This window comes from Mirounga angustirostris, unplaced genomic scaffold, assembly GCF_029215605.1.
Source record: "Mirounga angustirostris isolate CCGP_5_RB_7025 unplaced genomic scaffold, mMirAng1.0.hap1 SCAF_13, whole genome shotgun sequence".
Classification (NCBI taxonomy): domain Eukaryota; kingdom Metazoa; phylum Chordata; class Mammalia; order Carnivora; family Phocidae; genus Mirounga; species Mirounga angustirostris.
Window position 1 is genome coordinate 92168538 of NW_026991721.1, and position 19340 is coordinate 92187877.

Consider the following 19340-nt stretch of genomic DNA (forward strand, 5'->3'; position numbering starts at 1 on the left):
CTCATTTATGAATTCCATATTTTCAAATTTGCCAACTCGCTAAAAAGAATTTATATACCCAAATGAATAATGGCAGTGCTTTTTTGGTCATTTGCAGACATGCACAGAGCATTGAAAATTTATGTCACCTAATTCACGCGTTCCCAGCTGCGGTCAAACAAGGTGATATTCTGCCTTCTTGTTTCGGCTCTCATCCTGTGTCCTTTTCGAGGTCCATTTAGTGCCACATTTTTCACAGCTTTGCACTTTTTTTGTTGATGATTTCATCATTTAAAATGGCCCCCAAGTGTAATGCGGAAGTGCTGGCTAGTTCCTAAGCACAAAGAACTGTCATGTGCCTTATGGAGAAAATACATGTGTTAGATAAGCTTCATTCAGGCAGGAGTTATAGCTGTTGGCTGTGAGTTCAATGTTAATGACTCAACAATATATATTAAATAAGGTGTCTTTAAACAGAAACACACATAAATCAAGGTTGTGTATTGATGAGTTGATGAAAACATGACCAGAGGCTTGCAGGAAACGCTCCCTGTATTTCCCCTGGGAGCAGCCCTTCGGTATTCACTTCAGTATTCAGTGTTTGTGGCAACTCTGTAGACGTAACTACCGCAAATAACGAGAATCGACTATACTTGTTTGTTTGGGTTAAAGGTAGTTGTTTAGTTTTAGTTGTTTAGATCACTCAAATTCTTCATCACTAATGACCACTTCCTCTTCAAAGTGTATAAACTTTGCATAGGTACCATTCTCTTGTTAATTGGTTGATGAAAACCAAAAGATGATTTAGTTAAATTTTTATTTTAAAGGAATTTTAGACTTACAGACAACTTAAAAAATAATTGTACAGTGTTCATCTAAATTTCCCTAATGTTAACATTTTTATAACCATTGTATAATGATCAAAACTGGGAAATTGACATTGTTATAATGCTACTAACTAATCCCCAGACTCTATTAGAATTTCTCAACTTTTACCTCTAAATGCCCTTTTTTTGGTCCAAGGTCCAACCCAGAACCTTACATTGCACTCAGTGTCATGTTTCCTGCCTCTTTCAGTTTGTGACAGTTCTTCAGTCTTTCTTTGTCTTCCACGACCCAGACACTTCTAGTGATTACTACTGGTCAGATATTTTGTAGACTATCCCTGAGTTTGGATTAACATGGTTTTTCTGATGATGAGATTGTGGCTACTTATTTTTGGCAAGAATTCCACAGAAGAGATGATGACATCATATCTGGGTCAATGATGTTAATATGTCGTCTTACTGGTGATGTTACTTTTGATCACTTGATTAAGGTAGTGTCTGCCATGTTTCTTCACTATAAAGTTACTGTTTTTCTCTTTGTAATAAGAAGATGGTTTTTTTTTTTAATGTTAAAATTTTCTACTATTTTTAAATAGTATCCTTTTGTTCACTGGGAACTGACAGTCTAGTTGGGGAGATACAGATGGCACTCATTAAACAACACTATACAAAGAAAGATATGGAGAAGTACATTGTGGCAAATGGTATGGCACAGAATATATAGGAGTAGGGAAGTAATCTTGTGGAAAGTGGGAATGCGTGCTGGACTTTGAAGGGTGGTAGGACTTTTCAAGGTAGAAATTTATAATGCAGTTAATTCAGTACAATATTTTGAGTACCTTAGTTCCTTGGGAACTATGCTAGAAGCCAGGAATATAGAGATAAAAAACAATTCCTAACTTCAAGGAGTTCCCACTCTAGTGAGAAGGATGGAGGTGTCTGACTGGAGACCATATACAATCAGTATTGTACAGAGACAGGTGAGCAGAGGGTATTATGGGTGTGGGAGGAACAACACCACACTGTAGTGGCTCAAAGTCAACAATCTTCAGGTTGTCTAGACTCTCCACACTCTAAGAATGCCAAAAAAAAGTATGTTCCTGTGTTGATGTCACTCAGTCTATACTTGAACACTTTGAGTCACAAGAAGTTAACTTCTCGATACATCTTATTCCCCCAGTGGGTCTAGTTCCTCCCTCTGTTGCTGCAGGGAATAATTCTACTCCCTGGTTTTTTGGGTTGTTTTGTTTTGTTTTAGGATAGTCCTAAAAGAAGAGATATTACATCTTTTCTTAATGTCCTCTTTTCAAGAGAAATATGAATAAATCTACATACTATATCTGATTTCTAGATCCTTCACAATTCAGCCTGTTGGCTTGGTTTGTTTCCCTTATAAATAGTCCATTCCCCTGCACCCTAGTCCTCACCTTCATCCTGATCTCCTCCCCTGGAAATATTTTAAAATAATTGTTCTATGAAGTCCCCCCCCCCACCCAGTTCAGTTGGAGTTTTGAACCTAGCATTCAAAATGTATTTATTTCTGTCATATTTGGTGCTCTTCATTTGACCTCTTGTGGGAGTTCTCTTTGAACTTTGATCTTGTTGTCTGGCATAGCTTTTCTTTCCCCTCCCTTTTAATGTCTGAAGATTTGATAAGAATATAATCTATTTTTATCCAAGAATTTAATAGGATAAACAAGACAGGGTCAAGAACAGAGCTCTTGGACAAACCATGTATGTCTGATCGTTTCACAACATGGAAAGCTCCCACCTGTACTCTCATGCAGCTTCCATGTCTCCCTCTGTAGGGAACGCTTGGTAAGGGAAGAGCAGGCCATGCTCATTGACAGTGTTGAGCCTGACCCAACTAGAGCCCAACGGAGCATGTTGGCCAGCAGTTTCAAATCAGGTTATACTTCCAAGAAGATAGGTTATAGTATGTCATATCCTAAAAGCCAGGAAGCATCACTATGGCTAATGACAATAATTCTCCAGTGTTATACTGCCTGTGGGGTTTTCTCACATGCAAGGTCTTATAGATATGAAATGGCTTAAGTTGTCAGTGAAGACTTTGGGTTAGGAAATGATAAAATAAAAGCAAAATTTAAAGCAGAGTATGGGGGCACTTGGGTGGCTCAGTCGGTTAAGCATCTGCCTTCGGCTCAAGTCATGATCCTGGGGACCCAGAATTGAGCCCCACATAGGACTCCCTGCTCAACAGGGAGTCTGCTTCTCCCTCTGCCCCTTCCCCCACTCGTACACACTCTCTCTCTCTCACTCTCTTTCTCAAGTAAATAAATAAAATCTTAAAAAAAAATAAAACAGAGTATGTATTCTGTTAATGGAACTCCAGATGGACTGGAGGGGGAAGGAACAGAAGAGAGGCAGGCCAGTAGGGAAAATGCTGGAGTTATCCAGGAGGTGAGGAGGTGAAGAACTTAGTCAAAGACAGCAGTGAAAAGTGGAGGGAAAGGAAGAGATAAAAGACACATGTCCACAGAAAAGCAATAGACTTTATAACTTTTGTAAAAATGGACTTGGGGAGGGTGGGGGAGGGGCAAATCAAAGATAACTTACACATTCTAAATCTGGAAGAACAATGGCTCAGTAGATGGGGGGGGAAGGAATCAGAATGGGGAATCCTGTTTAGCTGAGGTTGGTTTTCCTGTTTTTGTGTGACTCAGTGGTGATGAGAGACAAGAGTATCCCAGAGGGGAGCCTAAGACTATAAAGTTGTCATCCATTAGCAGAGAGAGAAGGGTTTCTGTGGAATACCATGTTCAAGTAGAAACTTAAACAGCTTCCTTTGTGGTGTGGCAGAATCATAGAATTACAGCAGTAGTCAACACCCCCTTGGTTTTCTGGCTCATAGGTGGATTATTGCAAAAGTAGTAAGTATTGTTTCTGATTGAATCAAGGATCTCTTAACTTTGCCGATCCTCTTAATATGTTGCAAATGGCAAATGTGGTTATGAAAATCTTGGAAATGGAGGTTGGCTAAGACAGATTATGTCCACATCATAGAATGAGTCATAGGAATAAAATCTTGGAAATCCTATTCCTTAACCATCAGCAAATATTCTAACAAAGCTATCTACCTACTTCTAAATAGAACATTCTGCTTTTCTTCTTTCAAGGAATGTTCATTTTGTAGTCTCTCTACACCCACTAAAAAATGAGTGCAAAAAGAGAATGAAAAAAATTAACTTTAAGCCCCATTAATCAGAGAAGAGCCCGTTATTAAGCTCTTGTTCATCGTCGTCACCAGACATTCATTAAGCACCTGACAGCACTTATGCATGGGGCAAAAGTCACACAGGCTGGCCTTCCCTGGCCATGTAGACCCTACATGCAAGAGCAAAAGAGAAAAAAATGTACAACGGCCACATAAAAGTGTTAAATCAGCCCCTCTTCAATGATGTTAGCAATTCCTCACCTACCCTATTTTATCAAGGAACAAAGTCCTCCATGTTAGTAAATGTTTATAAGAATAAAAGCTATCTAGCAGTCATCACAACACTTCAGCCTTCTTAGCCTTTCCAAACAGTTTTCTGCCCCTAACCCACTTGGTGGCTAAGGGTCACCTTAGGATACGAGCATTGTTGATTCTGTGCTCTCATAAAGTCTTTCCTTGCTTTTTGCTTCTTGGTCATCTTCGTATTCATGGTTGGCAGTTGTCTCTCCTTGGTCTGCTTGTGCTTGCCTTCCACTGCTCCCCCGTGTCACTTAGAACCTGTTTCTCTAAAACATAGTCAGGCCTGGCGAAGGAGTTAACCAAGATCGAGGGAAATGATAAGTGAAAAGAGTCAATATACAGTTCTGAGTGGGGCTTTAAAATAAAGGCATAGAGTATTGTGGAGACATTCAGCTTGCTATGTTGAGTGTCCAAAAGCAGTGAGATCTGCTCACTGCTGTAGGCTGGGCGCTAGGAGGTTGAGGTTGAAGAAATACTGACCTCAGGATCGGGGAGCAGAGTGTGTTGCTCTATTTATAGTATAGATTATTAGGTCACAAGTCAGTACATATTTTAGGGGTGGAAAGTGAAGTCTCGTGTCTGGAAAGTGGAGAAATTATAAACTTTCCTGTAATCAATCACATGCAATAAAATATTAGCTTACTGTGGGATTATAAAAATAAAGATAAATATGATATTCCCATCTTGGGTGACTCCTCCCAAATACACACCTATACATACACCATTTTGTTCATTTCACTGGTGGCCATTTTTATTAAAACTGAGTAAGGTGGTGTTCATTCACTAATGGGAATACTGTCATTTTCAGTGCTTCTGAAGAGTATTGTCCCTACTGACCATGGAACAATGCCCTGAGCACCAAGCGCTGAAGAGTAAGCTAGACACAAAACCCTTGGGTAGATGGAAAAAAGAAACAGTCACTTTGAAGATCACAACTGTGTTCTATTATCGAAAGATTAAGAAGTACCATGATTAGCTCAGAGCTTTAGGTTTTGTGTTAAGCTTTTGTGTTATTTGTGAGTCCCTAGAAGTATCCGGGTGGGCTTTTCATGTGTCAGGTGAATATGTAGCATTCTTTTCTTTCTTTGCTATTTTTAGGTTTTTCTAAGAATGAACATGAAGCCATACTCTTCCTTCTCATACTGTTTTAGAGGAAAAATATTTTAAGTTTTAAAGTTTATGATGATTTCTAGATGGGCTACTTTCAACCGATACAGAAATAGTTTGATTACAGCCATCATTTAAATTCTCTTTAGTAATATCAATATTAAGAGAATCTGTTATGCTTGCAAATTAGAATAGTGTTTGTATCTCCAGTGGTGGCCTCGTTATTTCTCTTCAGTAGATCTGTGCAGAGTACCTGAAAACACAGTATTCCCATTTTATACATGGTTAAACTGGAACCCATGGAGGACTAAAGACCCAGGGTCATGCTGGGATATGGACAGCATGAGAACGGGGCTATCTGGAAGGAACGGGACCAGAAGTTCAAATAAGCAGGAAGGGTTTGGTGACAGCAGACTAAGGTTCAAGTACAGAGCAGTAATTTACAAAAGAGGAACAAGTTGAAGCAAATAGTCTTAGATTTTAAAGGTCAGGTGACAAATGGGGATATATTAACAAGCAAAACTGAAAATTGGCTATAGGAATAGAAGGTTTCCTGTCTGCTCACTCTCACAGGGCTTGCTGGCATGGGTGGCTCTAAGGCCTCAGAGTTCAGCCACAGCCAGGCAGAAGTCCAAAGAAGAATCCTGCCCCTCAATGAGACAAGAACAGAGAAACACAGATTGCCTCATAGTTGGTTCTATTTAAGTGGCACCCTGAAACTGAACTTCTCTTTCTAAGTTCATTGCACAATTTCTTCCATAAACTTATGATATTTGAAAAGCCTTTTTCTTAATCTTAGCAAAATGATTTCAGGAAACTTTGGGAGAATTCAGTTCTAAATAGGATCCCACTAAACCATGAGAAGAAACAACTTCCGAGAGAGCTTTTTAGAATAGTTTCCCGGTACCTGATACAACATTGATGCAGATATTCCAGTATCTGGATCTAACTTTGCATTATCCAGGACAGGAGGCCATCAAACTCTATCTGTAAAAGGCCAGAGCATAAATATTCTAGGCTCTGTGCACCAACTGGTCTCTGTTGCAGCCACTGCCCTCTGCCATTGTGGTGAGAATGCAGCCATGGACAAGAACAAGTGGGAGCAAGCGGATTTCAGGACAACACACAGCAGGATGGATGTGGCTCAAGGGCTGTAGCTTGCTGACCCCTAAACTAAAAGAAAGAAATTTGTTTACCAACAAAAGTGTATTAAAAAGCAAACCCCCTCAAACTCATGAAGAGTTTTTCACCAGTGTGCCACAGAACACAACACGGAGAAATAACAAGGCTCATCTGAGGTCTTTGAGCCCAGACCTCCTCAACGAATATAACTGCTCTCCTCTGTCACTTGCCATTTTGGGCCAACATTTGTATGAATCAATCAGTCTTTGAAAATGTGATCAGATTATCCGTTTCATTTCTGGGGAGAGGGGTGCCTGTGTTCTTTTACTAAATGTGTCTGGTTCCTTCTTAAAGACCATCTTCTAGCAATTTTCCCTTTCTGAGCGACTGGATTAAGGAGCCTCCTTCTGCCTTGATTTTCCGTCGTCAGTCAAGTGCCCTTTCTGTATCTTTTATTCTAGTTACTCCTTGAAACCTTGAGACCGGGACCACATTTACCCATCTTTGTTTATCTTTTGTGTGTTTGGGTTTTGTTTAGACAATAGTCTGCTCTCCATTGACTGCATTCCTTGAAAACAGTGGCATAGAAAATCTAGAAACAATGCAGAAGCCCCAAGTCACTTCTATTTTGGAATGCTTTATGTGATTTTTTTTTTTTTTTTTTTTTTTTTGGTGAGGAACATATTTACTTTGGTAATTGTATCCTGCCTAACCTAATATTAAAATCAACTCTAATTTCTGGAGTATTTCATTGACCGGAGTGACATAGAAGTGTGTCTCTGATTAAGAAAATCATTGGACGTGGATAATACTTCTGCACATAATAAGAGATTTGAGTATATGAACAACCAAATAACAGCTGGTATGTCCATCAACAAATATGTTTGGAAGCCCCACTATTTGTCATAGATATAGAACATGTACTGAAATTTTGTTAGGTACTATCGTAGGTATTCTCTGAACCTTTCCAACAACTGTATTATGGGGATGTTGTTATTTTTATTTTGCAGTTTAGGCTTTGAGAGGTAAAATGACTTCCGGGTCCTCAGAAGGATACCTGATTGGGATTTGTACTTAGTTTTCTGATGGTCGATCTAACACTCTCTAAACAGCTACCTGTGGATATATACTGAATAACGCTTTGCAACTCAGAAACATCATTGCCCTCCTTATTTCTGGACACTGCGAGGGCCATAGATATAATACAAGACAGGGTTGCTGCCCGGAGGGCATTTGTGAACTATTTTCCGTGATAAGGCATGCATGTATTTATGCTTTGTTCCTATGCTTCTCTCTGCATGCCCCATCTTCCCCCATCCATCTGTTATCTTTCTCCTCAATATGTTTAGCAAATTTATTGAGATATAATGTACATACAACACACCGCATCCCTTTAGAATATATAATTAATGCATTTTGACAGGCTCGCATCCATAACACAGCCGTGACCATCAAAATACAAAACATCTTCATCACTTCCAAAAGTTTCCTTGGGTCCCTTTGCCATCTGCCTTCCTCTCACCTTGGCCCTCGGCAAGCTTTGATCTGCTTTTTGCCTCTATAGATTGTTTTGCATTTTCTACAATTTTATAGAAATGGAATCAATATAGTATATACTCTTTTGCATCTGTTTCTTTCATTCAGTGTAAAGATTTTGAGACTCAGGGCGCCTGGGTGGCTCAGTCGTTCAGCGTCTGCCTTCAGCTCAGGTCATGATCCCAGGGTCCTGGGATCGAGTCCCACATCGGGCTCCCTGCTCGGCAGGAAGCCCGCTTCTCCCTCTCCCACTCCCCCTGCTTGTGTTCCTGCTCTCACTGTCTCTCTCTGTCAAATAAATAAATAAATAAATCTATTAAAAAAAAATTTGAGATTCACCCATACTGTTATATGTGTAAGTAGTTTGTTTCTTCTTATCAGTGAGTAATATTTCATTGTGTTGTGGGTATATGACAATTTGTTTATCCATTTACCAGTTGATGGATATTTGGGTTGCTTCCAGTTTTTGCCTATGATAAATAAACCTGCTATGAACACCAGCTTACGAGTCTTAGTGAGGACGTATGTTATTATTTCTTTTTGGTAAGCCCTAGTTGTAGAATTGCTGGGTCATATGGCAGATGTATATTTAACTTTGCTAAGAGACTTCCAGTTGTCCTCAGTGGCTTACCATTTTATATCCCCACCAAGAACATATGTGAGTTCCAGTTTTTCCATAGTCCTGTCAAAACCTGTTGATCTTTTAAATTTGGCCATCCTGGTGGGTGTGTGGTAGCATCTTGTGATTTTAATTTGCATTTTCCTAATGACTAATGACTTTGAGCATCTTTTCATGTGCCTATTGGCCTTTTGTATATCTTCTGTGAAGTGTTTAAATTTTTATCTTTTTTATTAGTTACCATTATTATTGGGTTATAAGATGTCTTTATGGATGCTAGATACCACTGTGTTATATCACTTGTTTTGCAGGTGATTCTCTCTCAATTTGTGGTATTTTCATTTTATTAAAGGTGTCTTTCAAAGAGCAAAAGTTTTACATTTTGATCAAGTCCAATTTAGCAGTTTGTTCTCTTATAGTTCTTTGTGTTTTTATGTCTTATCTTTATCTTTGCCTACCCCCAAAGTTTCAAAGATTTTCTCCTATGCTTTCTTCTAGAAGACTTATAGTTTTAGCTTTTACATTAAAGTTTGTCATTTACTTTGAGTTAACTTTTGTATATGGTATGAAATAAGGGTCAACGTTTATTGTTTCCTCTACAGTTATCTTGTTCTAGCACCATTTGTTGAAATGACGTTTCCCCCCGTTATAATGCCTTGGCACTTTTGTCAAAAAATTCAATTGACCATGTAAGTGGGTGTCTATTTTTAGACTCTGTTCTTTTCCATTGTTCTGTATGTCTATCCTATCCTCCGATATCACACTGTCTTTATTCTTATACCTCTAGAGTAAATCTTGAAATAAAGTAGTATGAAAACTCCATTCTTTTAAAACTACTTTGAAAATTATAGAACCTTTGTGTTTCCGTATATATTTTTAAATTGTCGATTTCTGCAACAAAAAAAAAAAAAGGAAAGAAAGCTTGCTAAAATTTTGACTGTCAGATTACTTTGAACCTATAGCTCCATTTGGGTAGAATTGATATCTTAATGATATTGTCATCTTCCTATCTATGAACCTGGTATGTCTCTGCATTTCTTTAGGTCTTTAACTTCTACCAGCAATATTTTGCCCTTCTCACTATAAAGATCTTACACCTTGTATTACTTTCCTAGGGCTACTGTAATAGATTATCACAAACAGGTTGGTTTAAAACAACAGAGATTTATTCTTGCAGTTTAGGGGCCAAAATTCCACAATCAGGGTATTGGCAGGTTAGTTCTTTCAAGACTCTTTAAGGAAGAATCTGTTCCATGCCTAGCTTCTGGAGGCTGCTAGCAATCCTTGTTATTCCTCAGCCAACCTCTCTACTTATGTCTTCACAGGGCCTTCCCCTTCTAGGTCACAGTGTTGTCTCCTTTCCTGTCTCTTGTGAGGACACTGTCATTGGACTTAGGGAACAGCTGAATGCAGGATGATTTCATCTCAAGATCTTTACCTTAATTGCATCTGCAAAGACCTTTTTTCCAAAAAAGGTCACATTCTGGGGTTCCAGGTAGACATATATTCTGGGAGCCACAATGGAACTCACTATATGCATATTTCTGAAAATTTATTCCTAAGTATTTTATGTTTTATGATGCTATTTCAAATGGTTTAAAATTCTTTGTTTCCAATGATTTGCTGCTAGTATTAAGGATATAATTAATGTGTATGTATTAATCTTATATCTTATGATTTTGTTAAATGCAATTATTAGTTCTGGTCATTGTTATATAGATTATTTTAGGATTTTCTACATAAATAAGCATACCAGTTATAAATAGAGGCAATTTTACTTCTTTTTCTAGTTATGCATTTTCTTTTTCTTGCTTTATTACAATTACTAGGATGTCCAGGGAAATGGTGACTAGAAGTGAGAAGAGCAGGCCTTTTTCCCAACATTAGGCGGAAATAATTTTATAATTAAGCATTAAGGATGATATTTACAACACATTTTTTTATATAATGCCTGTTATCAGATTGAGAAAATTCCTTTTTTATTCATAATATGTTGAGAGTTTTTTTAAATAAAAAATGAATATGAATTTTGTCAAATAATTTTTTAAAGATTTTATTATTTATTTATTCATGAGAGACACAGAGAGAGGGACAGAGAGAGGCAGAGGGAGAAGCAGGCTCCCCGCGGAGCAGGGAGCCCGATGCGGGACTCGATCCCACTGGGACCACAACCCAAGCTGAAGGCAGATGCCCTCAAATAATTTTTCTGCATCTAATGATGTGCTTTTTTCCATTTATCCTACTAAGATGATGAATTACCTTGATTTTTAAATACAAACCAATCTTATATTCCTGGAATAAATCCTAATGAGTGACCATGTTTTTATATATATATATGTTGCAAGATTGGATTTATTAAAATTTTGTTAGGGATTTTTGCATTTATGTTTATGAAGGATATTGGTCTGTGATTGCCTTGTAATTTATTTTCCAATTTTGATAAAAAAATGAGTTAGGAAGTGTTCCCTCTTCTATTTTTCAGAAAGGTTTGTAAGATTGGTGTTATTTCTTACTTGGATATTTGATAGGAATTACCAATCATACCATTTGGACCTGGAATATTCTCTGTGGGAAGGTTTAGATAATGGATTCAATTGCTCTGAGAGATATAAGGCCATTTCGATTTTCTGTTTCATCTGTGTCAGTTTTAGCAAGTGTATTTTTCAAGGAATTTGCTCATTTTATCTATGTCCTGGCCTAGTTCTTTTTATATGTTAGCCTAGATACCTTCTCCTCTTGAAACTTTCCCAGATACCACCAAGAGAAGTAATTTCACATTCTTTGTGCCACTACTTTATCTGGTATCATTTGTACTCTCCACCTTCCTTTGTGGTTGTTTGCCCATATATCTCTTCGTATACTAAGTTAAGGGCCTTGAAGTTTAATGATTGCATCCTATATATCTTTGAGTCTCTGTCACCTTACATGGTGTTTGGCATAATAGATACCATCCATCCCCAATGTTTAATCAACCAATTCCATTTGTCATTGTCTAATTTTTAGTTACACACCCATGTTTCTACTTTCTCAGGAGATTATGAGCATCTTTTGCAAAAATGGAAAGTATTATTCAGTGCTCATATTCCTTCTATGCCTTATATTTAGAATAATTTTTAAAACTATTAAATAAAAAAGACTTGCTGAACAGCATAGAAAAATCAGTATTCTATAAACTCAGAAAAGAGAGGTTAAATGGAAATCGGGAAAGTATGCATCAATAAAGAGAAAGCAATAGGAGAACGAACATTGTTGAGTGCTTACCCTATGCCAGACATTGTCATAAACAATTTATATTCCTTGTATCACTTAACCTTAAAATAAGTAGGCATAGGAAATATTGTTATTGGGTCACCTGAGTGGTTCAGTCGGTTGAGTGTACGACTCTTGGTTTCAGTTCATGATTTCAGGGTTATGAGATTGAGCCCTGCGTCAGGTTCCACACTCAGCACAGAGTCCGCTTGAGATTCTCTCCCTCTCCTTGACTCCTCCCCCTCCCATGGGTACCTGTGTGGGCTCTCTCTCTCTTTCTCTCATAAATAAATAAATAAATAAATAAATAAATAAATAAATAAATAAATAAATAAAATCTTTAAAAAAGAGAGAAAATATTATTATCACCATTTTATAAATCAGGAATCTGAGGTGAGGTTGCAAAAACTTAAGTACTTTGCCCGAGTCCACAGAGTTATTAAGTGGTAGATCTGGGTTTCAGATGCAAGCCTGAATGATTCCATTATCCATCTTCTTGGTTTCAATTATACTTTTGCCATTTGGTTTTCTACAAGACACTTGGTGGATTTTCCCAAATTACCTTTAAATTCTACCTTTGCCAGAGTAGAATATCTTGTGACTCCCCAGTTGAGTGTTGGAATCACCGTAAGTTTATAAAAACTGCAAAGTATTTCCTAAATACTTGTTCTGCCTATAGCATGAAATACACAGAAATGGCAAAGACGATTCCAAACAGCCTTATCTCAAAGTATGCTGTGTAACTCCCTGTTGTCTCCCCCCCTACTCATCAGCCTTTGTCTACAAGCTTGCCATTATTTGGATGATAGCAGATGCTACAGTTCTGGATGTGGCTAACTGGGGGGCATCATTGGTTCCTGAGTTCCTACCCACATGGCATAAGGGCAACTAAGAGCCCAAGGTCATGATAACTCAAGCAATCTCCACGGCTTGTTTGAAAAGAGAGGATATTTCCTTACAGATGACCTTACCTTTGTATATGTTCCATATTGGTTCTCTTTAGAAAGTTCTGTGGCTAATTTGTGCAAGGCATATTCTTTCTCCTTTTGCTTTGATAAAAGATATTTGAAACACCAGATCCAATCACATAGCCTCTTTGCTACTGCTAACTTAGATGTGTCTATTTTAAGTCTCTTCTCTGTCCACATAATAGTACTCTACAAATCACCTAATTGGGGTGCACTATGATAATCAGGCTGTTCCCAATTAGAAATGTGCCTAATGCACCATTTTCCCAACACATTTTAGACAAAGAACTGGGAAGGGGAGGCAAGGTTTTTAGTGATTCCGGTCTATCCATTGGAACAAGAGGTTTCTGAGGTCTTCCCAATGTGATAAACAACATCAAAATAATAGCATTTGTTTATTTAATTGCATACAATACCATGGTCAGGAACTTGTTATTTCACCAGAGAAATTATTTGCAATACATCATTGAAGAGATGACTTAATTCATGCTGATCATTTCCTCTAGTCTACCATGGGGAGGGTGATACTTTCATGTATCATAAGCACCAGACAAAGCAGCTGGATACATTTTCTCTCTCTTGAAATTCTAGTCTCTGTTGGAATGACTCCCTTAGGCATCCACAGCTCTAGGTTCTTCCTGACTAAGAAATGAAGCAAGTACACCCAGGGCTGTTCACATTAGGGAGCAAAATCTAAAGAAGTATTCCTGCCTTTTAGATGTCAGAGATCAGCATAGAGGTGTTTCTCACTTTGAGGCAGAAGATACAGCTTCTTTGTGGTCTGAGTGTCAAACTTGTTGAAAGACGGACATTGTCGAGACTTAACATTAATTAATAATGTATATTCACACAAACCTGGATCAAATGATATTCTACATGGAGGCAGGAGAGAAGGGGTTGGAATGAATACATGAACCCTTGGAAGCTGTTTTCGGCTGAGGATTTTTGAGTAGCCACTGGAAATCAAAGGAAGTACCAAGGATAGTAGGAGTTGAGAAGAACAGAAGGGCAGGATACAGTCTCTTTTTTCTTCCACCTCACACTGTGCTTAGGCAAAGCCCAGTCTATGTGAGAGCTGCTGAATGAATGAATGAACGTTTGATTCTGAATGAATGAATGAACGTTTGATTCCAAACACTTTCTTACCTAGTAGCTTCAAATTGTGGTGAATTCATTGCGTTCCATCTGGGTGTTATAGGAAGCCAGGAAAGACCTTTCTATTAGATCTTGGAAACTGAGAGTGTGCTTTGTACTTCCTGGATAGGACAAGCTTCTGGCCTTTCCATTTATCCAGAGGCAGAATGGACCCTCTTGCCTGCAACTGGTACATTGTTGCCAATTTCAACAAAGAGCCTATACTGCCTGAGGAAACAGTGTTTCCTCTTACAAGGTACAATATTGGCTCCTCTGCCATGAGGGGGGCTGTTCTTGGAAATGTACTCCAGAGACTTTCCCATTTAACCAGGATACAGACTGCCTTGCTACATAATTCCCCCTGCTGAGACCCTATGAAAGGAATGAGTTGGGACAGATACAGCAAGATATTAGGACAAATTCTTCTTCCTTCTTCCTGCTGTACTACACAAAAGTGAACTTGATTTCAACAAGATGACCCAATTCTTAACATGCTTTTCTACCCGCTTTCACTCATAACGCTTCCAAATCACTGTCTGATTAAAGATGTGCAGAGAAACAAAATGGGAAAAAAGATAAACTGGCCAGTAAAAAGTAAAATGGCATTTAATTAAAACTAAGTTTGCAAGTTAATGGGGGGAAAAGGGTATTTTGTTAAAAAAAAAAAAAACAAAAAACCTATGGTTATTAAACCTCAGGGCAGCATAGCACATCACTATCCTTTTGTGGTTTTGAGTGTCTTTTATTTGTGCACTGGAAGTAGGTATTTGTCATATTGTTAATAATTGCTCTACTAAATTGTACTCAACAGTGTGCATCTCTGTAACCTTGTTTACTCACAAAGCTTTCATTTTCTTCCTGTACTTTTCTTTAGCTTGTTTCTTAGGGGTTGTTTCTTTCACATAAGCTTTCGATTTTTAAATAATACAATCCGTTTATTTCATTAGGCATCTTTATTTGCTTAAAGTGGGGGAAGAATCAGATTGTGATTGTGGTGTAAATCAGTCAATCTTTTTCTTCCCTTTACAGGAAAAGCTGTGGGTAATAGAAAAGAGAACTGAACGAAATAGAAATTCAACTAGGCTTTTATGAACTCAGTTATTAGAGTAAGAAGAGCTAAATTCGTGGAGTGGGGGGAAGAGAGGAAAATGCAAATGGTGTTTTTTTAGAGCTTTTACTTTAAGCCACTCTAGTATCGCCCTTCTCTTCCTTCCACTATCCTGGCCCCACCGAGGCATAGTCAGAATCCAGGGCTCCGGAGAATGTCAGAAGGGGAAGGAGAGCAAGAGTGAGGCTCTGGGTTAGCCTTCCCCGGTCATCCCGAGAGGTCCAAGCAGAAAGGCTGCCTAGAGAATATCCCTATGACCTCTCTAAAACTGCATCAGGGAAACTTCTCAATTGTATCAGTCATCCTGATACTTGATCAGTAAAGAATTTTCTGCATTTAAAATACTTAATCTTAAGAAAAAAATAAAATAAAATACTTAATCTTGTTGGGATCTTTTGAGGTAGGAAAATCTGATGAGAAATAAACACTCTCTATATTCCTATGCCTTGGGTATGCTCCTGGAAACATTGGAGGGATTGTTTGCCAAAAAGTCTTGGCAGTTTTCAAAGATGGCTGGCCAAGTCATAAGAGAATGAGGAGAAGAGGTTTATGTAGTACTGAGTCCAGCATTGTGTGTAAAACACAGGTTTCAATGTAAAGAAATCTGTTGCACAAAAACCTTGGAAAACATATCATCCTCTCTTTTCTTTACTACCCCCCACACAAGTACCCTCTTCCTCAAAAAAAATTTTTTTAGAAAATAAAAAATAGAAGAGAATCAACATGATCCTAAGGAAGCAAATCTCTTTGTTTTAATTTTCTTTTCCTTTTGCTTTTACATTTAAGAGTTAAGACAACATTTCAGCAGAGAAATGTGGAGAAGGGTAAAGGGAAATCAATAAAGTTATTCTCTGACTTTTCCCAGGAGGGAGCTGTGTTAATCGAGAATGGCCTGCTTGGCTATATATCAAGTACGAGGAGAGGGCAGGAGTTGATTCTGAAGCAGATTTCCCAGCTAAACTGAAGGAAGTATATATAAATATACATATACATACATACAAACATATGTAATTTTTACAAGAGTGGTGTGTGTCTGCGGGTACACTATTATATACATTCTAACGTATATGAAAAGTGTATATTACACACACACACACATTTAAAAAGTAGGTAAGAACAATTGCTTTAGGTCATTAGTGATATTGGGTAAAAATTCCTCTACCAGTAGTTTCTGTATATTGATCTAGGATCACTTTACACTTTATAAGTTTCTTTAATAAGTCTTTTGACTCCCAAAGAAGGAACTTGTTGTACAAAAACTTAAAGTGACAGATGAAGGGATGGAAATCAGATTTCCTGACCCAAGGCCAGTGGAAGTGTCTTTGACCATGCGGAAGCTTCTAAGGAGTCTCTCTGGGTAATTTGTGTGGTCACTTTCTCTAGTGACAGCAGAAATTTCTAGCAGGTGTGATATCAGTAGAGCTTTCGAAAGCCAAGTTGGCCAGGGTGCTACCCAATTCCACTGGGTCATAGTACCACATCCATGTTCACTGGAAGCGGTGGTGGTCTCTTACTGGACAGATTTGGACAACATAATTGGGTGGGAGGCAGGATACCTGAGTGTCAGTCCTGATGTCATCTTCACAGTGTGATCTTGAGAGAGTTACCTATCCTTTCTGGACGTCAATTTCCTTTTGTATGGAATGGGATGAATAATTCTTGCTCCTTCCAAACAACTTCCTTATTGCCCAGGAATCTTGTCCAAATTTCTTTGTTCCACTCAATGCTCAGATTTTGGAAACCACCTAAGGGGGATCTCCTTTCCATGACCCAATCTACTGGGATTAATTCTACCATTCTGAAGCTCTTCACATTTTTCTTCTCTCAGTTTGGATGTTCAAATTCTAAATTGTTTTTAACGTCAGCCAAGATGCTCTATTTATTTTCATTCTTTCTTTTTAAAAGATATAATTTATTTAAGGTGGGGGGAAGAGAGACAGCATGAGTAGGAGGAGGTACAGAGGGAGAGGGAGAGAGAGAATCTCAAGCAGACTGCCCACTGAGCATGGAGCCGAACATGGGGCTCAATCTCACCACCGAGAGATCATGACCTGAGCCAAAATCAAGAGTCGGATGCTTAACCGACTGAGCCACACAAGCACCCCTCTATTTATTTTCTAAATCTAAACTTCATATGTATCATAACTGTTGAAAGAGAATGGAATCTAGACAGAGAGAGGGACTATGCAGTCTAGAATGTCCCTGGAGGAAATTTCAGAGTGCATCTAGTCTAATCCTATCATTTTACAGTTGAAGAAGCTAATGATCTGAGAGGTAAAATGTATTGTCCAAGGTTACTGTGACAGAATCAAGTGGAGAACCCATGTCTCTTTAACTTTCAGTTCTATAGTCTTTCCATTGGTTCATGTGTCTTGAGACCACTATAATTAGAAATAGTCCCTAAGGGGCACCTGAAAGAAAGAAGGAAGGAAGGAAGGAAGGAAGGAAGGAAAGGAAAGAATGAAGGAAAGAAAGAAAGAAAACAAAAGAAAGAAGGAAAGAAAGAAAAAAAGAAGGAAGGAAGGAAGAAGGAAGGAAGGAGGGAGGGAGGGAGGAGGGAGGGAGGGAGGAGGAAGGGAGGGAGGGAGGGAGGGAGGAAGGAAGAAAGGAAGGAAGGAAGGAAGGAAGGAAGGAAGGAAGGAAGGAAGGAAGGAAGGAAGGAAGGAAGGAAGGAAGGAAGGAAGGAAGGGAGTACCTGAAGTTCAAGTAAGCAGACCAGATAAAGACATGTCAAACTTTGGTTTTCCCCAGGGCAAGATTCTAATTCTTTTTGCATAACCTGACCAGCATGGCTTTAGCATCCTCACGAAGGATGGAGGCTTCCCAGTTGCCAGAGCTTCTTCTTTTTGTCCCTTTCTGTCCCATAAGACCCAGCTTGGAATCTGGATCTAATTGAATTCCTATTTTTCCATGTCTATTTTGGACATGGTTGCATTTACACCACATCTCATAGCTCTTAAATTCTATCTTTAAGTTGACTTTACACATCTTTTAGTCAACACTTACTGGGAGTTTACTGTGTGCCAGTCATGTGCAGTGAGTGGGCTGGAGACACAGAGCCGGACCTCACAGTGTCACATGTCCTGTGTGAGATATGCTCACATCGGATATGCTGGGGGCACTGAGGAAGGAGACTCTGGGATCATCCATAGAAGTCCAAGAAGACAGCAGACCCAGTGATAATTGCCTTTACTCTCTCATCCCCTTCCTTATGAGGGCAGAGAAGTTCATTTTAGATGATGGTATTTTCCAGGGTTCTCTCTGCCTTGTTTTCAACAAAAGAGAAGTCATATGTAGGATTTTTCCTTTACCTTCATGTCCACCCCAGGCTTAGATATTCTCACCATGAATTTTCTGAACAAAGCCGATTTCCTGATACTTCAGTCAATTCTTACTGGGCTGCAGAAAGCCGGTCCTGGGGGCCCAGAGATACATGCATATGTAGATTCGTTGGGGGGAAGATATTGTTTCCCCCCATCATTTCCTCCCGTACTTTAATTTTTCAATCAATTTTCTTTGTTTCCTTTGTTTTTAAAAAGGCATTGACAAGTTGACACCTAGATGTTTCCTAGAAATACCCAAAGCTCTGTTCACATTTCCACTAGCCAGATTTTGTTTGTTTTGTTTTCAAAGTTCTTCTCCTCCTTCCTCACCTTAGAATTTTTCTCACTTTTCCATCAAATTTAAGACACAGATTTTGAGTAATTAAACTCATGGCAGAAGAGGAAAATCATCAATTAAATATTGCTTGCCTCTATATAATCCGTCGATTGGTCTGTATTACATAACACTGTGACCCTAGATTATATTAAACTCCCAGAAGAGTACAGACGGCACAACAATTTGTAAAGCACCTATTATGTGGCAGGCTCAGTGCTAACCAGAGTAAGATCAAAATCAGTGTGTCTCCATGCAGTGCATGATAAATATCTGCAGAGCTAAGAGACCCAGGGGCCCGTAAACTCAACAGTTTTCTAGACTTGGGCTAGGTAGTCAAAATATCACAGTGAATCTTGGAAGACTTAAGAATGCCAGAAAATTCACTTAACCTCCCCTCATTTGGGAGTGCAGTTTGGTCGCCAACAATAGTTGGTTTGCTCTGTACCTGCCTAGATTGGAGTGTGCAGTCTAACATTCCTGAAGGGCAAAGCATGAGACCCCAGAAGGCTGGCCTCGCTTGCTCCAAAGGAGTTCCCTGTGGTCTTCATGTCATTGC

At 38.7% G+C, this 19340-nt stretch overlaps 2 protein-coding genes across 21 annotated transcripts in view; both read left to right on the forward strand.

Annotated features, from left to right (window-relative positions):
* Nucleotides 1-19340, forward strand: part of LOC129046378 (uncharacterized) — a 271806-nt gene that overhangs the window by 230501 nt on the left and 21965 nt on the right. Inside the window, exon 10 of one of the 20 annotated variants that reach the window (XR_010407071.1) lies at nt 1-11707. This exon is cut by the window's left edge and continues 17570 nt beyond it. The exons of the other annotated variants lie outside the window; for them this stretch is intronic. The gene's annotated coding sequence lies outside the window, so the exon portion shown is untranslated. Of the gene's footprint in view, nt 11708-19340 lie in introns of those variants that run through there. 20 annotated transcript variants of the gene reach the window in all.
* On the forward strand, nt 1450-17649 carry BLID (BH3-like motif containing, cell death inducer). Its single transcript, XM_054511730.1, is given in 3 exon segments — nt 1450-1510; nt 14081-14214; nt 14217-17649. Coding segments are annotated over 3 exon segments (363 nt in total). The 3' UTR covers nt 14385-17649.